This window comes from Sapajus apella, unplaced genomic scaffold (genome assembly GCF_009761245.1).
Source record: "Sapajus apella isolate SASKATOON/1434 unplaced genomic scaffold, GSC_monkey_1.0 scaffold8, whole genome shotgun sequence".
Classification (NCBI taxonomy): domain Eukaryota; kingdom Metazoa; phylum Chordata; class Mammalia; order Primates; family Cebidae; genus Sapajus; species Sapajus apella.
This window is the reverse complement of record NW_022436948.1, coordinates 23,242,289-23,265,094: the sequence shown is the minus strand read 5'-3', so window position 1 is coordinate 23,265,094 and position 22,806 is coordinate 23,242,289. Positions and strand designations below refer to the sequence as shown.

Below are 22,806 nucleotides of genomic sequence, written 5' to 3'. Positions count from 1 at the left end.
CATAATCTCTGATTATGACCAAGAACATAAAGAATTATGGTAGTAAATGCCTCCTTAGGGTAGGCCCATGGCCCTGCGTAGGCCCCTGTTTAAAGCCAGATTTCAATAATGTAGTGTATATTGGGTTGGGTAGAATAGAATGGAGACATAAAAATAATATTTCCAATTACTAGACTAGTATAAATGCTACTGGGGGCCAGGCTACTCCTGTTCATTGCCTGTAGAGGTTTATTATTTTAGCTGGATGGCATAAGGTTTGATGATGGACTGTTCATATCTTTTTGTAAAAGCAATGAACTATATTAAACAAAATTAATTGTTGAAGTCTTCCACACTTGGATTTTGGGAAAGTCTCCCTAATTTGTTGATAATATAAAGCTCCACCTCTACAATCACATGCATTTTTTCCCCATTTATTTATTTTATTGCATTTTAGGTTTTGGGGTACATGTGAAGAACGTGCAAAATTTTTGCATAGGTACACACGTGGCAGTGTGATTTGCTGCCTTCGTCCCCATCACCTACATCTGGCATTTCTCCCCTTGCTATCTCTCCCCAGCTCCCCACCCCCCACCGTCCCTCCCCTATGTCCCCCCAACTGACCCCAGTGTGTAGTGCTCCCCTCCCTGTGTCCATGTGTTCTCATTGTTCAACACCCACCTATGAGTGAGAACATGTGGTGTTTGATCTTCTGCTCTTCTGTCAGTTTGCTGAGAATGATGGTTTCCAGGTTCATCCATGTCCCTACAAAGGACCCAAACTCATCATTTTTGATGGCTGCATAATATTCCATGGTGTATATGTGTGACATTTTCGCTATCCAGTCTATAGCCGATGGGCATTTGGGTTGGTTCCAGGTCTTTGCTATTGTAAATGGTGCTGCAATGAACATTTGTGTGCACGTGTCCTTATAGTAGAACGATTTATAATCCTTTGGATATATACCCAGTAAGGGGATTGCTGGGTCAAATGGAATTTCTATTTCTAGGTCCTTGAGGAATCGCCGCACTGTCTTCCACAATGGTTGAACTAATTTACACTGCCACTAACAGTGCAAAAGTGTTCCTATTTCTCCACATCCTCTCCAGCATCTGTTGTCTCCAGATTTTTTAATGATCGTCATTCTAACTGGCATAAGATGGTATCTCAATGTTGTTTTGATTTTCATTTCTCTGATGACCAGTGATGATGAGCATTTTTTCATATGTTTGTTGGCCTCATGTATGTCTTCTTTTGTAAAGTGGCTGTTCATCCTTTGCCCACTTTTGAATGGGCTTGTTAGTTTTTTTTCTTGTAAATCTGTTTTAGTTCTTTGTAAATTCTGGATATCAGCCCTTTGTCAGATGGGTAAACTGCAAAAATTTTTTCCCAATCTGTTGGTTGCCGATTCACTCTAATGACTGTTTCTTTTGCTGTGCAGAAGCTGTGGAGTTTGATTAGGTCCCATTTGTCTATTTTGGCTTTTGTTGTCAATGCTTTTGGTGTTTTGGTCAAGAAGTCCTTGCTCCAGTTAGATTAAAGACTTAAACATAAGACCTAACACCATAAATACCCTAGAAGAAAATCTAGGCAAAACCATTCACATGCATTTTCTAAGGAGTATCATGGATCAAAACCCTGGGACCAGAGACTCACATAAGTCCAATTAAAAGAACATTTTACACTATATTTTATGTATATTATAGTTTGTAAGTATAGCCATTCAACTACTATTCTGCTAATGGACTTCTAACAGAAGGTGAGTCATTTCTGTGTGTTCAACCTCCTGTGATCAGCATCCAGAGAAAGTTTCATATATCCTGGAAGTCCAGTTTCATAAAACCTAAAGAGCAATGACCTCAAATGGCGTGTACTCAGTAACTGTAGAATAGGAAGGCTTTCTGATCTTTACAAAGATTGCCGGGGCATCTCTGATGAGATAATTGAGTTCCTCCTTTTGATCTTCTGTTTTGAACCTGCAGTAATTCATCATTTTAATCAAGCTGCTAAAGTACAGTTCAGGATGTCCAGTTCTAGGATGTACTGTTCTGGGCTTTCAGAATGTAGGAGGAGATGTTTGTATTATTTCAGTCTTTTTGATAAACAAATCATAAAGAAGAAACCACTTGTCTGAGATTGCCATTAAACTGTAAACTCTTTGGCAGTAAAATAAAGAGTTGGCTTGAACTGGAATACAACCAAATTTATCTGGAGGTTTGAACAAAGGCTAGTCACCGAAGTAATCATAGAATTGACAGTCAAGCACTCCTTTCCATCAGTTAAGTAAAGAATGAAGTAAATTGTTTACATGATTTTATCCCCCATTCTGAATGGAAGACAAAAGCTTCAGAAACACATGAAGGCAGATAAAACGTCCTGTGGCATCTTCTTGGTAATAAATAAAGCATATTGCTTTACCATCTGAGACAGTAAGAACCCAAACAATTTAAAAATGCCTCCAAAGGTTTTGCTAGATTACACAGCACAAAATTAAAAATCAGAATTATAAAAACTATGATGTACAAGAAAGACCATACAATGTTGATTCTTATGTGATCAGTCCATTCACACATGTATGGTGAAGAGAGGTGATCCACATGTGTAGGCTCGCAGTCACCGGGGAAACCTTAGTTAAATTCATCACATTCTTATTCTTTGTTTTAATTTCTGTTTAGTTTCCTAATTCCTTGAACTTTTGACTAAAGAGACTGATGAAGTTTAAAAGCACAAGTACAGGGTCGACTGACACACATTTAAATACCTTGAAAAACAACTTTGGCAGAAAAAGTGGAACATTACCTGTGAGTCACAGAATGTGTATTTTTTTGCTGTGAATTTTCTACTTTAAAGTATAGGTATTTAATATTCACTAGTGATACTTTCTTCACATCTGCTAAAGTACTAGATTAAGTAATAAAATATTGAGGGGATTTTCAAGATGGCTGACTAGGAACATCAGATACCAGTTCTGCTCAGAACAAAGATCAAAGTTACTGATGAATGGACATTTTCCTAATGGAAAACTAAGGGAAAGAACCAGGAATTGTCAGAGTGCCCTTGGAAATTAGCTGGGATGAAGAAAATAAAAGCAGAGAGAGTCTGGTAGAGATTGACTCCTGAGGTAATCATAGCCACACAGAAAGGGTAAGTGAGAGAGCTTCTCTGTTTTGTTGACCCCTGCGACAACCTGCTAACTGTGAAACTGTTGGAGAGACCCTCCACCCTCAGGACCTAAGGAAACACTGTCAGTGGCAATATGGGAACTTGCTGGAGACAGAGAACCAGGTGGCCGGCTTGCAGCTGAGCCTGCACTCTCCTTTTACATGAACTGAGATGGCAGGTACCTACTAGTTGCGCACCTATGGTAGTTCACTGTCCTCTCCAGGGAACCTCCACCCTTGAGTCACTGCACCCTCAGTTTCCCCACAAACATACCTACCCACACAACTCCTTCTGACTTTAGCAAGCAAAGTAGTCTGGTAGGTTCTTGTTGAGCTGTAGGACCCCTGAACATCTAAACCTAGGCTTGGGTTGCCCCTAAGGGAAAGAAAAGTGCAGCTCCATAAAGCTCATGTTGGGACAAAAGAAACATGCACTTGGCACCAATTGCTGAAGAGGGAGTTACTGACAGCCGAGAACAGATGTGGAGAGAGGGTCAGTACTCCGCCTTGCCTCATTCATTGCTAAAGATGAAGCAGTAGTTCTCCCTGGTGAGGGTCATTATATTTGTATCTGGAGAAAGTGCTTTCCACATTTTTTGTGGTAGCTCCACTCCTCCTGAAAATGAAGATGTACAGCTTGGACTTAGAAAAAGAGTGGGGCCCTACTTCCCCTCCCAACACAGCAAAAGAGGACAAACAAACCATAGAGTTGTCTACTGAGGGCTGAGAGAAGAGAGTCTTTGCTGAGCCTATTTTAGTGGTAGCTACCAGAGAGGTATATTCATGGTCCACAGCCACGCTGTAGCCAGGACCCAAAGCACAAAAACCATATGAACTGAAGATCATAAGTCCTGCAGTACCAGCATGATGAGGAAGAGGATTGCATTTTTTCCTGCTCAGAATGATGCGCTGGTGCACCCTCCTGCCCCTTCTCTGAGACCTCAGTACATCCCAAAACAACCCCCCTCTAAATTCCACCCCTAGTCAGGATGGATACTTCCATACTTAATCAGCCTACTGGAGGACAAAGTGGTTCTTACTTTTAAGCGTCATTTGCTGAACTGGATCCCCATATTCGACACTAAATAAAAAAGCTACTGCTAGAATGGCTTAGTGCTATTTCACGTGATAGGATTACTGAGACCTCTGGACCTGCAGCCCAGCAAGACATAATTTGTTGGATCAAATGTACAATGGATTGCTACAAGAAGCATCTGAGAAAGCCACTGTGCAGAAGCTGTCCACAACCAAAACACTCATTACAGAGCCTTGGACCCCTGAAAGAACCCAATAATGAATCCAAACAACCATACTCAATATAATCATGGTCATACCCTCAAGAAACAAAATAATTTTCTTTTAAATTACATCCAAATGATAGCATTTCTAACAATAAGAAGCAACACTCACACACACACACACACACACACACACACACACACAATTCAGGATATGAAAGAGAAGATAGCTATATTTCAAAGAAAAGAACTCTGGAACATCACTAAAGAAAATTCAAAATAAGAATGGAATCATGGGCAATAGAATAGACCAAGCAGAAGAAACAATTTAAGAGATTGAGGACTGTTTTTTCAGATTAACCCAGTCAGACAAAAATAAAGAAAAATAGAATTAAAAAAACAAAGCCTTCAAGAGATGTGGGATTATGTAAAACAACTGAACCCATGACTTATTGGCATTCCTGAGAGAGATGAAAAAGCCAGCAACATGGAAAACATAATTGAGGGAATAATAAATCTGAAAAAATTTTCCTAATCTTCCTAGAAAGATAGATATTCAGATATAAGAAATTCAGGCAACCACCTGCAAGATTGAGTACAAGATGATCATAATCAAGGTAAATAGTCATCAGACTATTCAAAGTCTACACACACACACACAAAAAAAAAAAAAAAAAAAAAACTTAAGATAGCAAAGGAAAAGATACAAATTACCTATGAAGGAAATCTCATCAGAGTAACAGCAGACTTTTCAGCAGAAATTTCAGAGGTCAGAAGAGATTGGGGGCTTATTTTTAGCCCTCTTGAAGAAAAAAAAAATGCCAGCCAAGACTTTTATTTTCTGCCAAACTAAGCTTTATAAATAAAGGGGACATAAAGTTATTCCCAGACAAGCAGAGTAAGGAAATTTGTCACCACCATACCAGCACTACAAGAAATGCTCAAAGGAGTCATAAACAGTGAAATAAAAGTACAGTACTTCCTATAATAAAAGCATTTCTAAGTACAAGTTCACAGATCCCGTAAATCCATTACACAACTGAGACTGCAAAGCAACTAGCTAACAGCACTATCACTGGAACAAAATTTCACATATGAACATTAACCTTGACCTGAAATGGTCTAATTTTTCTATTTAAAATACATAGATTGGTAAATTGGATTAAAAATACTTAACCACCATCTTTTGCTTTCAAGAGACCCATTTCATGCATTTTGATGCCCACAGTCTCAAAAAATTGAAGAAAGTAATGTCACACAAACGGAAAACATAAAAAGAGCGAGGGATACTGTTTTTGTATCATAAGTAACAGACTTTGCACCAGGAACAATAGAAAAAAAAAAAGGAAGGAATTATATACTGATAAAGGTTTCAATTCAACAAAAGATTTAACTGTCCTAGATGCATGCATACCCAATATCAGTGCACACAAATTAAAACAAACAAACAAACAAACAAAAAACAAATACTACTATACCTAAGAAAAGACATAGACAACAATACAGTAATAGTTGAGGACTCCAACATCCCACTTACATTTTTAGGTCATCAAGGCAGAAAATCAACAAGAAAATCTGGACATAAATTGAACTATTGACAAAATGCACAAACCATCCACCCAACAACTGGAAAATATTCTTTTTTCTCATCTGTACATGGGACATTCTCTAAAATTGAGCACATGCTTGGTAATAAATCCGGTCTCAATAAATTCAAAAGAATCAAAATTATATGAAGTATTTTGTCAGACAAAAGTGGAGTATAATTTGAATTAACTACCAAGAGAAACTCTCAAAACCACACAAGTACATGGATGTTAAATAATCTGCTCCTTATTGACCTACTCCTGAAAGACTTTTAGGCAATTAACAAAGTTAAGAAAAGAATCAAAAATGTTTTGAAACAAATGAAAATAGAGACACAACATACCAAAATCTTTGCGATACATTAAAAGCTGTGCTAAGATGAAAGCAATAATGCTAAATGCCAACATCAAAATGATAGAAAGATTTCAAATTTACAACCTAACATTCCAACTTAAAAAAGTACAGAAACAAGAGCAAATCAAACCCAAAGCTAGCAGAAAAATGAAACAGCAAAGATCACAGAAGAAATAAACTGAGATAAAAAATCATACAAAGGATTAATGAAAGAAAAATTAATTATTTGAAAGGATAAACAAGGCAATAGATAGCTAGCTAGATTAACTAAGAAAAAAGAAAAGATTCAAATGAGAACAGTAAGAAATGAGAAAGGTAACATTACAACTGATACCACACAAATAAAATACTCAAAGACCACTACCTACATCTCTGTGCATACAAACTAGGAACCTTAGAGGAAACGTATAGATTCCTGGAAACATACAACCTTCCAAGAATGAACCAGGAAGAAACAGAAACTCTGAATAGAGCAATAACAGGTTACAAACTTGAATCAGTAATAAATAATCCACCAACCACAAGAAGCCGAGGACCAGACAAATTCACAGCCACATTCTACCAGATATACAAAGCAGAGCTAGTACTAATCTTATTGAATATATCTCTGAAATCAAGGAGAAGGGGTTTCTTCCTAACTCAATCTGTTAAACCAGTATTAACCTAATACCAAAATCTGGCAAGGATACACATACATACAAAAGAGAAAACTACAGGCCAATATTCCTGACCAACATAGATGAAAAAATATTCCACAAAACACTTGCAAACTGAATCTAATAACACATCAAAAATATGATTCATCATGACCAAGTGGGTTTTATTCTTGGGATACAAGGATGACTCAATATGTGCAAGTCAATGAATGTAATTCACCACATTAACAATTAAAAACATAAACTATATGATTATCTCAATGGATGTGTAAAAGGCATTTCATAAAATATACCTTCATGATAAAAAACTCTCAATCAACTAAGCATCAGAGGAATACATCTCAAAATATAAGAGCTATAAATGACTAACCAATGGCCAACATCATACTGAATGAACAACAGTTGAGAGAATTTCCCTTAAGAACTAGTTCAGGAACAGAATTTCCTCTTTCTCCACCCCTATTTTATAAAGTATTGGAAGTTGTAGCCAGAACAATCAGTCAAGAAAAAGAAATAGAACTCATGCAAATAGAAAAAGAGGAAGTCAAATATATTAGTTCATGTCACACTGCTGATAAAGACATACCCAAGACTGATCAATTTACAAAAGAAAGAGGTTTAATGCACTTATAGTTCCACATGACTGAAGGCCTCACACTCCTGGCAGAAGGTGAAAGTCACATCTCACATGGTGGCAGAGAGAGAATAGAGCTTGTACAGGGAAACTCCCCTTTTTTAAATCATCAGCTCTGATGAAACTCATTCACTATCATAAGAACAGCATGGAAAAGACTTGCTCTCATGACTCAGTTACCTCCCAGTGAGTCCCTACCACAACACCTGGGAATTCAAGATGAGATCTGTGTGGGGAACTGCCAAAATGTATGATCAAATTATCCCTGTTCTCTGACAATATGAACCGATACCTAGAAAACACTAATGATTCCTCCAGTGGACTCCCAGACCTGATCAATTACTTTAGTATAAAGTTTCAGAGTACAAAATTAATGTGCAAAAATCAGTTGCATTTCTATATACCAACAATGCTAACGCAGATAATCAAATCAAGAACTCGATTTTACTTACAACTGCCACAAAAAATAAAATACCTTAGGAATACATTTAACCAAGGAGATGAAAGATCTCTGCAAGGTGAACTAGAAAATGCTGATGAAAGAGATTGCAGATAATACAACCAAATAGAAAAAACATCCCATGCTCATGGATAGGTAAAATCAATATTTTAAAAATAACTATACTGTCCAAAGTAATCAACAAATTCAACAAAATTCCTGTAAAATTACCAAAGACATTGTTCAAAGAAATGTTAAAATATACTAATGTAAAAATATGTTAAAATATACTAAATGTTAAAATATACTAAAATTCATAATGGAACAAACAAGAGCCAAATAACCAAAGCAATCCTAAGCAAAAAGAACAAAGCCAAAAGCATCACACTGCCTGACTTCACACTATACCACAAGAATATATAACCCAAACAGCACAGAACTAGTTCAAAAATAGATACATAGATCAATGGAACCGAATAGACAATGCAGAAATAAAACCACACACCTGCAACCAATTGATCTTTGACAAAGTTGACAAAAATAAACAACTGGGAAAGGACTACTTATTCAATAAATGGTGCTCAGTAAACTGACTAAACATATACAGAAGAATTAAACTGAACCCCTAAATCTAACCATGTATAAAAATTAGCTCAAGATGGATTAAAGACTTAAATATAAAATTAAAAAATATAAAAATACTAGAAGAAAACCTGGGCAAAGAGTTTTTGATGAAGGTCATAAAACAAATGCAACAAAAACAAAAATAGACAAATGGGATTTAAGTAAACTAAAGCACTCCTGCACAGCAAAATAAACCATCAACAAAGTCCAAAGATAGTTTACAAAAATGGGAGAAAACATTTGCAAACTATGCTTCTGAGAAGGGATTAATGTCCAGAATCTATAGGGAAATTAAAGCAACAAGAAATAAACAACTCAATTAAAAACTGGGCAAAGGAAATGAACAAATACTTCTTAAAAGAAGACATACAAGTGGCCAAGAAAGATATGAATAAATGCTAAATTTCAGAAATCATCAGAGATATACAAATTAAAATCACAGGGCAATAACATTTGATACCAACAAGAATGGCTATTATTGAAAAGTTGAAAAGTGATGAATATCGGTGAGACTGAGACAAAAAGGAAACGATTATACATCATCAATGGGAGTGTAAATTAGTTCAACCACAATGGAAAACAGTCTGGAGATTTCTCAAAATCTAAAAATAGAACTACCATTTGACCTAGAAATCACATTACTAAGTATCTACCCAACGGAAAATAAATCACTTTTTCAAAATGACACCTGCACTTGTATGTTTATGATAGCAATATTCACAATAGAAAAGTTATGGAATCAACCTAAGCATCAGTCAACGGTGTATTACAGTATATACATACATATCACATTTTATTATGATCTTTGGCATAAGTATGTGTGTGTGTGTGTGTGTGTGTGTGTGTGTGTGTAAATATATATGTATATATTTGAATACTACACAGACATCAAAATAATGCAGTTATGTCCTTCACAGTAACATGGAGCTAGGGGCCATTATTTTATGTGAAATAACTCAGAAGCAGAAAAACAAATGCCACATATCTCACTTATAAGTGGGAGATAAACAACGGATACACATGGAAATATAGGTGAACACTTAAGACTCCAAAATGGGAAAAAAGGAGAGTGAGGGGATGTGTTGAATAATTACTATTGAGTACTAGTCACTGTGTTCACGATTTGAGTGATGGGCTCAGTAGAATCCCAAACCTCAGCGTTATTCAATTACCCATGTAGCAAACCTACACAGAACCCCCAGATCTATAATAAAAACATAAAATATAAAAGATTTTTTTATTATTCATACAACCAACTCTGTTGTATGAGATGTACTAATTGAATGAAAAATATTAATGAATAAGTGGGGGTGTTATTTTGGTTTTGAAGCCTATCCTAGAACTCACTGATACAGTAATAGTCACCTTCTTTATCATCAATTAGAATATATTCAAATATTTTGCTTCATTTATTATTAAACTGATATTTTAATAAAGGTTTTTGATTTTAAAAATCCTTTCAAAAATATGAGTAAAATAATTAACCTTCCCTTTCTGGGATCAGAGTGGGCAGTGGAGTTGCATCTTTTTATTTGGGAAATTTAGATTTAAACATACTGTGTTTTTATCCATTCAACCAATGATATATTCCTTCATTATTTAAGAAACACAATAGTTGTCTGCAATGTTCCAGCCTCTGAGAGTGACTCTGAGGTTTAATAAATTCAATAAAACATTATCTTTTCTCAGCACAAATTGCATTCTAATTAGAGATATGGCCATATAAACAAATAATTATGCCCCAGATGAGCTGTGGAAGCACAAAAAGAGAGACCTATGTAAGTTTGTTGCATAGATAAACTTGTGTCATGGGAGTTCCTTGCACATAATCTTTCATCACCTAGGTATTAAGTCTAGGTACCCATTAGTTATTTTTCCTGATTCTCTCCCTTCTCCCACTAAGGAGATACCTGATGTGTAAATAGCAACTCACCAGGGGAAGCAGCTTGGAAAGGAGTTATACTTTCATTTGAGCGAATTTGAAGCGTACACCATATTTTAACATTTAATTATGTTTATTATCATATGAATTAGATGTAAATAAAGAACTTTTGATACTGTCACAATTTTTCTTAGCATTGATTGAGAAACTTGGTGAGTCCAGGCATACTTATTACATTATAATAAGCTTTGTTTTATACACAGCGTTCTTCAAATATTTACTAAAGCAATAGTCTGTTTCCATTTTGCTTTATAAGAATAAAACTTTAAATTTTTCACTACATTTCCTATTCCTCACCAGGGTAATAGAGTATCTGAACATTTGAGTATCATTTGCATGTAACTTCTACAACTTGTTGTACAACCTTGCCAGAGCTGGAAATCTTAAGTATGTCAGTCAACATCATCAATGCAGGAAAACTAATTTTGCTTAAATAAATTCACTTTAAATTTGGATTGTGTAAAGATTTTCTCAGTTCATTTGGAAGGAAACAATTGTAGATTCAATTTTAATTGATAATCTCCACTCAGTAGTGTACAAATATGGAGCAATTTTCTTATGTGAAACAAAAATTATATACATTTGTCTCTGTGAGCTCCTCTAAAGTTAAGAGGGAGAGTTCCTGTTGCAGCATTTAACATTTATTGATTATTTACTGTGTGTCAAACACTGATTTAAATTCTTTACAAAAATTCTTAGAAATATAATGGATCTAGTATTATACTCACATTTTATGTAAGAAAAGCACTAAAGACACAATGTTTGTTTCTTGCAGTTTATACAGTTAATTGTTGGTTTAATATACCTTCTTGAGATATTATCTGTGTATTGGGTGAGGAGGGACAATGTCCTTTTACACAGCTGTGGCTACTGGTGGGACCCTTAGACACATGCTCATATTCTGCTCATTGGCTCAGCTGCAGTATTTTTGGCTCTTGTGAATTTGACTCTTTGAACTGCTTATTTAGAGAAATTCCTGGTGAATATGTGGTTTACACTCATGACTTTATCTGAGTCAGGGGCCTCCCTGATGCTGCCACAGCACCATCTAAGTTTCTATTGGTGCTAAGGATTTTTCAGAGTTCAGCTCCATGTTCTGTCCCACTCCTGGCTGCTATGCACCTCAAGGTCAGTCACTTATGTCTCAGCAATGAATTTTTCATTGCAAGCCTAATGACTGAAGCTATATTTTGCTCCATGGAGTATATTTGCGTTTTGGGACATTGCACCTTCCCACACCATGCATGAGCCAGGAATTACCCAACAACATGACACTGGTTCTCTTTTGGACTTACTGTACCACAGAGTTTAACTTTGATGCAGGATCACCATCTTGGGAGTTGCTTCACGCTGTTCTCTCTTTCAAACACATGCATTCACATTCACACACATAGACTCTCATACAGCCACACAAAATTGTGAGCTCCAATTCTTTATATCAGCCTTCCTCTCAGTATGTGGAAAACCTGTAACTGTTATTTTAGCCCACTTTGTACACAAGAATGTATCTGATATCCCCATAATTCTTATCTCTCTTCTGATTCACTCTGCTTCATGGGAGAAGGGGTAGACTGTTTGTTGCCTCTTCCAACCTGAAAGAATCCTCCAAGGTTAACTTTTTTTTCATTCTGAGAAGGTACCAAATTTGCCTTTTCACTTAAATTCTTTAGCAGCATCAACAAAATAGCAACAAGTATTTTGGAGTTCAAAAATTGATTCAGGCTAAGAATTACACTCTAAGTACAGGTGCCCTTAAGTCTTGCTATGGATCCTTCAGAAACAGATAAACCTGAACGCTGTCTCCACTTGTAACCTGAGATGATGAAACTGGAGATTCTGGAGACACATTCAGGCTATAATTATCCAGATTCTGAGATGTCTGAAACACTTTCACTGAGAAAATGTAAAAGGTTGCTTCTGTATTTAGCCACCCCAATTTATTTGCAGTTTTAAAATTTATCTTTCTTTCCCTATTTCTATGAATACTTTTGGAGTACATTCTTTGTGTTTTCTTTGCATAATACTTAGTCTTGGTACTAAACATAAATGTCACTAGCTATAATATAAAGAGCTCCTGCAATTGATTGGAAGCCTGAGAAACAGAATTGCTGTTTACTACTTAAACATTTAAATGGTTGATTTTATGAAAAGTGGGAATTTTTCAGCCTGGTGAAATATTTTTCCTATGGCTACATCACAGCAAACTTCTTTAGCAGTTCAAGCACATCTCCTCAGTGAGTCCATGCCTGGCTTTTCAATGAACAAATTAATTAATTAATAAATTGTTAGATATAGCTTTGGTTATAGATGTCGATTTATTTGAGTAATCACTGTTACCATGTGCTATCGTAAACCTCCATATGCCTTGTAATAATCTTTCTAAATTGTTTATTTTAAAGAAGAATAGGCCTTTAGAAATATTTTGGAATCTGTAATATAAAGTTCATGTTACAGTAATTTTATGATTGGTACTGAACAGAAGAAATTAGTACATTCTCACATTAAAGAAATATTTTTCATTGTTCTCTCATTTTACTGCTTCTAATTCAAAACATTATTTTTCTAATGTGGAAAAGGATGTCTTCCTCTTTTTCTGCATTATTTTATAGTAGCATTTGCAATACCCTGATAGGTTTCACATTTTTTGACAATGTACATCAAAGTTTACTGTTAAGCAAACCTTTTGTTTATGTGACAGATATATTTGATTTCTGATTTGTTGGGTTTATAAACAAGGTTTATGCTGACCTTAATCAGGAGAGAATCCACCCACACTGGGGAAGACAAAGCTCTGATATAAACATCTTGAGACTTAGGTATTAGGTATAGTGCAAACACTCTCCCATCATTTAATTTATTATTGCATAATATTAATGGTGATAAAAAAATCTTACACTATGTTCTATGTTGGCTTCATCAAGGCAGCTAATAACTTACATGTCTAAGTGTTGCCTGTTGAAATAAACTTGGATTGGATGTAGAATTTGGGATTAGCTTCCTCTTCAAGATATTTTAGTTTTAATTAAATATCACATTGAAAATAAGTGATGAGTGACCTGTTCCTGGTCTCATAAGCTACTCAGTGCCTAACTAACACATAAGCACAGATTGCTTCACTTATCACTCGTACAACATTCCCCAGCCTAATTGGCATTAAGATATATTTCCTACTTTTGTTTACATTAAATGATACAATAAAATAAAAAGATTTACTTTAAAACAAAACAGTGGTCATATTGCTTACTGTTTTTTAAACATTAAAGTAATGATTTTACTTTTACTAATAAACTAATTGCTGGGTAGTTCTATGCAGTAATGTTTAATTATGTTTGGAGTTGTGACTTCTATATTTGCTTCTTAATTGTATTGCATGCTATTTAATTCATACAATGCATTTTAGGAAAATAATTTCTTTCCATTTTCAAAACAAAAACATATTCAAAGTAGCATAAACTTCATTTCATAAACACTTTCTTTTTAGTATGATGTATTTCAATTTAAGTTTTCCTAAGCTTAGGTTTCTACATACTTAACATTTGGGAGATTTTCAAAATATATTTAATATTTTTTTTTTCAGTTCTGTAACTCGATGACTGATGAGCTTATAATGATTATATAGTGCATTGCCTGACCATCATGGCCTTCCGTAGTTCATCACATCTGCACTTTTTAAAGCAGATATTCTCATTTTCTCTTTTAGTTCTTTCTTTTATTTAAACCTTATTTTCCCTTTTATTCACATGGCCTCTTTTGAACATCAATTAATTTTTCAGTACTGATTATGTAGGTGATGTTTTCATAGATTTTATGTTCATATGTGACATGTATGTTTGAAATGAAATACACACACACTACTGAATAAAGCAAGTCCACTGAGAATGAAATAGATTTAAAATTGCTTTTTATTGGATCCGACTTTGAAACCCAACAACAATCTAAAAAGAATGTATTTAATTTTTGCTAAAGTGCCTATTTATTTATGCACAAATATTTTAGCATGTATTTTCTTCTAGACCTGTGCTGGATTTATAGACTAAGATTAATAAGGCAAGACATTGTGACCATTTTCCAGGAATATATTATCCAGTGAAGAGACAAATGTGTGAATAAAATTTTATATGTGTTAAGTGCTCCTAGAGAATAGTACAGAAGCTAAAGCAAGCAGCCTTATTCAGGTTTAGATGAATTTTAACTTAAATAGCACTAAATTATTTTGTATAGGGTAATATCATGCCTCTAAATTTTCTTTGTGTTTTCTGCACATTAAAAGTTATGTAATTCTTACCAAGCTATTTCTGTGCAATGTGTTATATGCTGTAAGAAAAAGTATACAGCATTTTAGAAGGCAATGAAAGGCTATTTGGAGTACTATTTGGAAGACAATGTGGGTATTTGGAGTAATCATGTATAACTGATTAGGTATATTCATAGTCGAGAAAAAGGAAAGGGTTTTAATAAATAAGGAACAAAAGGTAAGAATAAACAGAGCAATAAGAAAGTGGGCCTTTAGCAAAATTTCCTGATAGTTTACTATTTTGTTTGTTTTACTTTGATTTGTTCAGAAATAATTTCTAGTAAGGTCAGGTGATGTCCATATTATTATAAAGCTTACATGGTCAAGTGTGAAGGAATTTGAGTTTTATTTATATACAATGGGAGGTATATTTGTTCTAGAGATTGTAGACATATTAGACTGCCGTAGTCCAACCCAATGCTGATCACATTTTAATGTGTGCTGAAATGAACTTAAATTATAGATTGTGATTAGTCTGAAATGGCACCTGAGATTCTGTACTACAAAAAGGCTTTAATTGAGGCCACTAGTATTGGACTGGCAACCACTTCCTGAGTAGCAATGGTTAGCATCTGGAAATTAATTACTTAATAATAAAGACTCCTTGGCCCTACACCAGATAGATTGAATCAGAATTTCCAGGGACGAGACCAAAACTGAATTGAAAAACTACACACATATACCTGAAAAAAACACACACACTTACACACACACACACACACACACACACACACACACACAAATACATGAAAACTTCCTCAGGTATTTCTGATAAATTCAATACCTGACCTTACTCAATTTTGCACAGTATTCACTGGACCAGCCTAGCAATGGGGAGGCTAAAACTAAGAAAGAATGCAGCAGGGAGACATATTGAAGGGACATTTGAAAGAAGAATTAGTTGGATTTTATACGTATTTATATTTGAGAAAAGGAGATATAATCATATAAGTTTTTCAATTATCTGGTAAATAGGCTCAATGGATAACAATTACATCACTGAAGATGTGTAATAATGAATAACGTAAGACAGAAAGAGAATGTTCTTGAGGTTTAATATACTGACATTGAGAAATGTAAATTTTTCAAAGCAATATGGTATTTAATATATTAGCAAATATGTCTCCAGACTCCAAAGTAATAATAGGGACATACATTCACACACACACACACACACACACACACACGCGCACACACAAATTAAAATATACAAAAGGGTACAAGGCGATGGTAGCCATATAGAAGTGAGTCTCAAGTGCTCAAGAAGGACCAAGCAAATGGCTGGATTCAAATCTGGTTTCACGTGTATTGCCTGAGGGGCCAGAAGCAATGATGCAATCCTTTGTCTCAGCCTTCTCATCGTGAAAATAGTATATACTTGACATAAATGTTTGAGGAATAAATTAGTTATTATGGGTATGCATAGTAAATATTATATGTGTTTGTAGTACAGGAAGATAGAACACCAAGAGAAGAAAACAAAGAAGATATGGCTAAGAAACAAATATTTAAGCGAAACATGGTAGAAGAGATGCTATGTACTACTATATACTATAGCACATACTATTCTTCCTAATATAAGAATAGTCAGGAAAGGGAGCAAAGTATAAATATGTAGGTGTCAGGGAACAGGAAGGTTAAAGAACAAAGTAGTTGGCCTCTCATTTTCCATTAAGTCAAATAAAAATGAGAACTTGGATTTGAAAATTAGATTATGGTTGATCTTAAGGATACTAAGCTTATTCATAGAATGGAGAGGACAGAATAAAAAATAAAGAATAGGTACTAGAAAGTTTGTTTAAAAAAATAATGTAATGACAAGTAGGATATATTGACTTAATTTGAGAGGGGGTTAGGAAGAGAATTTTTTAATATTATTTGGTTATTTTGTTTTGTTTTCTCTTTTGGTTTTTAAATTTATTATTATGTCTTGTTTAGGATGAAAATGATTAAAGAGCATGCATAGCTTGACAGGAAAAGGGCTATAGGAGAAGAAGCACAAGAAGTTTAATCAGTTAGCCCTAGAAGGATTCGGATGACCTAGTAACACAGACATTTATTTTTCTAATTTAGGATTAGAAGATCAAAGAGGTTTGAGTACAGATATAAAGAGGTATGCAGGTAAGGAGGAACTATACTAAAATCTTTTTTAACTTTGTTTTCTTGTTACAATTGGAAGAAACAATAAAAACAGTTTTAATAAAATATTCATAGTCATTAGATTTCCTAAAATGTTTGACATTAGAGAATTTCTCTAATTGATACAAAATAACTGATTTTTTTGACATTGTAGCAACTTTCAGAATTGAATAACCCACATAGGCTGTTATAATGCAGTCATAAAAATCCTATTACAAGGAGAGAATAATTAAATAATGTAAATAATTCTCTTAGAGTAGATAACATTTTAAGATGTTTCAATGAGAAAATTGTATTCATTTGGTATAATCAATAATTTATAAGAACATTTTAAGGAGTAATACTCTGAGAGTTTCTATAAGTACTAAATAAATATATTAGTCTTTTAACTCTCTTAATATGGAAACCTAGGAAAATAAACAAGTGCTTGTTGAAAATGTTGCAAGTCGTTGTCCAAGATTAATCAGTGTCTTAAGTTATCTCTGCATGTCTCATGAATTTTTAAGTGAATCAATTTGGCTTTGTGTCAGACAGTTAGAAGACTGGTTCAGTTGTCAGTTTTTAAATCTCAGTAGGAGATAAACACATTTTAAATGCCACTGCAAAATGTTGTATTAAATAGCAAAGGGCTCTTGATACCCTGATGGAACTTAGAAATGGTAATGCATTCATTATATTTATATTACTATAAATTTTAAAAATCTCTTGAATACCTGTTTGCTCTGGATACTTACTTGAAGTATAAATATTGATTTTATCTTTTATGATAATGATTATCTTTGATATAATGTGACTATGTTTAGTTTTGAAAAATAATCTTCATTTAAAACGTAAATTTGTGGCCTTATATTTTCCCTCCATTAGCTGATTATGAGAAATATCCAAAATTTGGTCTCCCTCTCTTTATCATAGGTAAACACTCACAGTGAAATTCTTTGTTGTATCAGTAACCCTTGTGTCAACCAAGGTAGAAAATCTTAACATCTTTGACTATTCTCCTTTATCACTAATGTTTTAATTGATCACAGATGTAACATACCTTGAATATTTTGTTACATCTATTCTCTACCTTTTCATATTCTTTGCCACAGTCAACTCATATATTTATCACAACATATCCTCATGTTTTTTTCTTCCTTCAATTTTTCAGTAATTTTACTTCGCAACCAATCTTTCTAAATGCCAATATTATTAGGTAAGTTTTTATTTATAGGTAATTAATGGACAGAAATTCAAGGCGGTTGATATTCTCCTGATTCTTTTTCAAACATTTTTCAAAATCTCAACAATATTCCAGATGAGATGCACCTCGTCTGTACTGATCTACTAATTTCCTAAATGTTCCTTGAACACTTTTGCCTTACCCAATGTGGAATGCTCTTACTCTTTTCCATTTTTTATAACATTATCTATGCCATTTAAAAAATCTTTTTATGTTTTATTGTCCTCTATAAAGGCTTCTTGATCATACATTTTATAATGGCCAAAATTGATACGCTCCATCTTATTTTATTTTACATAATTTTATGTAGCCCCAGAGTCCTCCCAAATACATCTTAAACCCCTTGACATTAAAAAGTATTTCTTACTATTTTTGAATATGATAGTATTTAGAAGGGGGATTTGCAAAATACATGTAGTTAATAATTACTTATAAGCATAGTACATAGTTTTGAATTTACCTAACTCTACTTTTAAGATTGTTATTACATGCAATTATTTGGGAATTATTCACTAAAGATATATATTCACAATACATTTACTTTTCAGTCCTTGGGTTTATAACTTTTCCTTGCTTTAAGTAAGAATTTGTGACAATATTTATTGATAGCCATAAAATGTTTTATTTTGTCCAGTTTTCTGCAAACATAGCTTTTTGACATTGGGAAACCATTTAGTTTTCTTCTAACTGCTGTAGGTGATAAACTCATTACCTACATTATTTTGATTTGGGTAAAAAATTAGCCACTAGAACAATGATTAAGGCATGACCTTAAATTTTAGTTCTGTAGGATTTTACTAATATGCAAACGTTTTAATTTGTATATGTAGTTCAATTAGAGCAAATCTGGTCTTTGGGAAATGTAGTGAAGTAGAGATTGATGTTTTCTCTATATATTTTAAATATATATAACAATGAAATAACTAATTGTGCCCATTTACCAAAATGTCCGTTAGTAATATGGCTTAATTAATACGTGAATTAGTAATTTGTACTGAAGGAAAAATTAACCAGATGTTTTAATATAATTTAATTAACTTCATAGTCAATTTTATTTTATTAAATGAATTCATGCTATTTTTCCAATAGATCAACAAATCAGTATCAACATTTTCAGAACTGTATGTGAATTTTCAAATTCCGACCATCTTTCAAATTCTGTTTTTTTGTTTTGTTTTGTTTTGTTTTTTTAAATAAAACTCTTCCTTAGAAAAGCAAATTTACTCAGAAGGTCAGTGGTAGGGATTATGTAATAATTAGCACACATTTCTTAGATGCTCTGATATCCTTAAATGAAGTCACTTTAAAATTATATGTTGTTAATACAGTTGGTGTTCTGTGCATAGCACAAAATAAGCTGTTGTTCAGTGTCAATTATTCTGCCATCTTTCATGTATTATTAGTTTAGGAGAAATAAAATTTTGATGAATAAGCCCTCACTTATATTTACCTATCACACACTGTTTACTAAAGTTAATGATATTTTATGTTTTCTTTGAAGATAGAAAGTAGGAAGCCATGAGGAGTTGTTAAAAACAAAAAATATAAGATTAGAACAGACAAAACAGTTTGGGCAAATGATGCACAATGGTGAGCAAGTGTGAGTCAGTTAGGGAGAGGAGAAAGAGTGAATCCTAGGTGATCATACCTGCAGAAGCGTTGGAAATAAGAAATAGTCAATAAAAATGGAAAAGTAAGTTTTCTCCCAATTAAAATTTGTGTGGTAAGGGACAAATTAAATCTACTTTGAAGATTTTTGAGCAGAAGAGTGAAATTAAACATAGTTTTAGAAATATGTGCATGCAGTTTATACATTGAGAAATACGTTAGAGGGAAAAGAGATTAAAGATGCAAAAGTAAGAAAAAGAAATATGTTGGCAGGTAAAATATATTGGAATAAAATTAATAAGTGCATGTATTTAAAAATTTAAAAAATACATACAAATAGATTATATTGGTAATGCTTGGAAATTGATGGTGACTAAAAATGGGATAGTGAACAGTGAGCAAATTTTGATATTAGAGGAACGTGTTTCGTTTGCACATAGAAAATTTAAAATTAAAGTATGCTAATGTTAACTGCAGGTTGAAGATTGCAAGATTAGATTTAGAGAAAGTACAGTTTAAGGGGAAATAAGATCTAAAAGAAGAAAATAAAGGGAAGAAAGAAAAGAGAAGACACATAATTATAATTTCCCCTTTTCTTTCAAACCTGTAATATGTTTTCTGCTTCCTTTGCTTCTATCCGCATCCTCGCCTTCCCAGTTTATAAAATCCATGATCCACTGCCATGAATTGTGGATTCCAGTAACTCCATACACTTCTTCAGATTCAAGCTTTTTATAAGGGCGTTTGCAAATTCCTTGAATATTGCAGTTTGCCTCTGTTGACCTCATTCCACTTAAGCTGACTTCAAAAAGAAAATTAGTTACTTATTTTAAGGAAAAATACATCTGATTTTTCACTGGAATTGGCATTGTTTAATAGCTTATCTGTAAGAAACGTAGGCAATGCTTCTTTATCTTACTCTCCTTTTTCCTTACCTACTTCTCTTATTTTCTGACTAGCGCTTTTGTTTTTTCTTTTTGAAATATTAGACATATCTGAACACTTATTGAGCCTCTATAACATCCCAATCATTCTCTGAGTATTGGTGAATTGTGAATAAAAATAGGACTTAGGAAAGTCATATGGTCCCAGCCCAAGTTTCCCAGAGAGGTTTCTGAAAAGGAGGAAGGAATTTTACAATTTAAGATGGAAAGTTGAGGAAACGTTATTTTGAAGAGCTTAAACAGCATAATTACCAGGGTTTTTTTTCAATAAATATTTTGTTCCTTCCTCCTGTTCTTGATTACACATTTTATTTCTTTAAACACTTTCAATGTAGTTGTGTTAGATCCTTAGTCTAAAAATTATCTTAGTTGAAATCTCATGGGTTTATTTCTCTGATTTGCTGTTTCAACTGACTCCTGCTTACATTGCCTTATTTCACCATGTGTTTTATAATGTCAGAAATAACTCTAGATTGAAGAAAGCCTCATTTATGAAATTATTGGGCAATCTGGGCTGACGATATGGTTCTTCTGAATGGTTTTTGTGATTGCTTTTGCCACTTAGCTGTCAGCCCTACTTGTGAGACTGCTTTTTTAGTTTTTCTCGGGTTGCGATTTTCCAAACAACATGTTTATAATTAAAATCCCAAACATGGGATATGGCAAAACTTCTGGTTAGTCTAATGAGAAATATTTTTTCCTTCCCTAGCTTAGGGGAGGCAGGTTTCCTTGTTATTTCCCTTCACCATTGGGTTGGTTGATTTTCTACCTTCCTTTGGTGGTAAATCTCATTCCAGTTCAGAGTTATCTGGTGTTCTACAGCACCCTGTTGTTCTGGGGAAACATGGATCCTGTCTCTGTGTTTCACTGAAATAAGCATTTTAGTTACTAAGATCAATAAATTCCCAGTGCAGTTTTGTACTCTGGTTTCAGATCTTCCTTTATTTATCTCTTGTAGCTTTGTAACTTTACAAAAATCTCCACTACATATATTTGAGTGCATGGAAGGTGAGACTGAGTTTGGGAAGTGGTCATGTTCTCTTTTCTATCATACTATTAGAAATATGTCAATTCATGTTAAAACAACACTTTGCTTATCTTCTAAAATTCTAGGTATTCAGATATTTTATTTCTTTTTTTCTGGGTTATTAAGAATGATTTTTTCTTTTTTAAAGTTATACTTTAAGTTCTGGGACGCATGTGCAGAACGTGCAGGTTTGTTGTATAGGTAAACATGTGCCATGGTGCTTTGCTGCATCCATCACCTCGTTATCTACATTAAGTATTAAATTTTACAGTAAACTTATTTAAAATATCAGGCATCTCCTGTATTTTATTGTCCTGGATCCTTCACTTAATACATTGGTCTTGTGAAAATCAGTGCTTCTTCATCTTACTCTGTGCAGTGCTTTCTTTCCTGCGTATGCCTGCCTTCATAGACATTTTTCAGTAGGTGTCAAAATGTAGTTAACTTTGTGTGTGTGTATGTGTGTGTGTGTGTGTGTGTGTGTGTGTGTGTGTGTGTGTGTGTAGTTGTTGTAATGATAGTAGAGAATTTAAACTGTTGGGCAAACTTAGTCATTGCCCAGTGTGGTTGTACATATAAGACCTAATCTCCGAATAAGGAACAGATTGTCTGAGTGTGAATTTGTTCGCTTACTTGACTAACAGAATTTCAGACTATCAGCTTAAATAAGTGCTGTATTTTGTCTGATTATTAAATGCATAATAAAGTAATATGTATAATGGTAGATCATGTTTTACAAAACTTTCATTTTTCTTTATAGGTAATAAAAATTGGGGGAAAATAATCAGCATTTGGACCATGTGGTTTAGACGTCATGCATTAAAATCTTAGATTTCATGTTTAAAAATCACCATTAATTGTTTCTCAATTTTTTTTCAGCTCTTCTTCAAGTGACAATTTCACTTAGCAAAGTAGAGCTTAGTGTGGGTGAATCTAAATTCTTCACATGTACAGGTAC

At 33.8% G+C, this 22,806-nt stretch overlaps 1 protein-coding gene across 3 annotated transcripts in view; it reads left to right on the top strand.

Moving 5' to 3' along the window:
- The window catches only part of NCAM2 (neural cell adhesion molecule 2), a 540,885-nt gene that overhangs the window by 268,710 nt on the left and 249,369 nt on the right, over window positions 1-22,806 (top strand). For all 3 annotated transcript variants that reach the window (XM_032277132.1, XM_032277133.1, XM_032277134.1), the window contains exon 2: window positions 22,728-22,802. In XM_032277132.1, coding sequence (XP_032133023.1) covers window positions 22,728-22,802 — 75 coding nt within the window. The remainder of the gene's footprint in view (window positions 1-22,727; window positions 22,803-22,806) is intronic.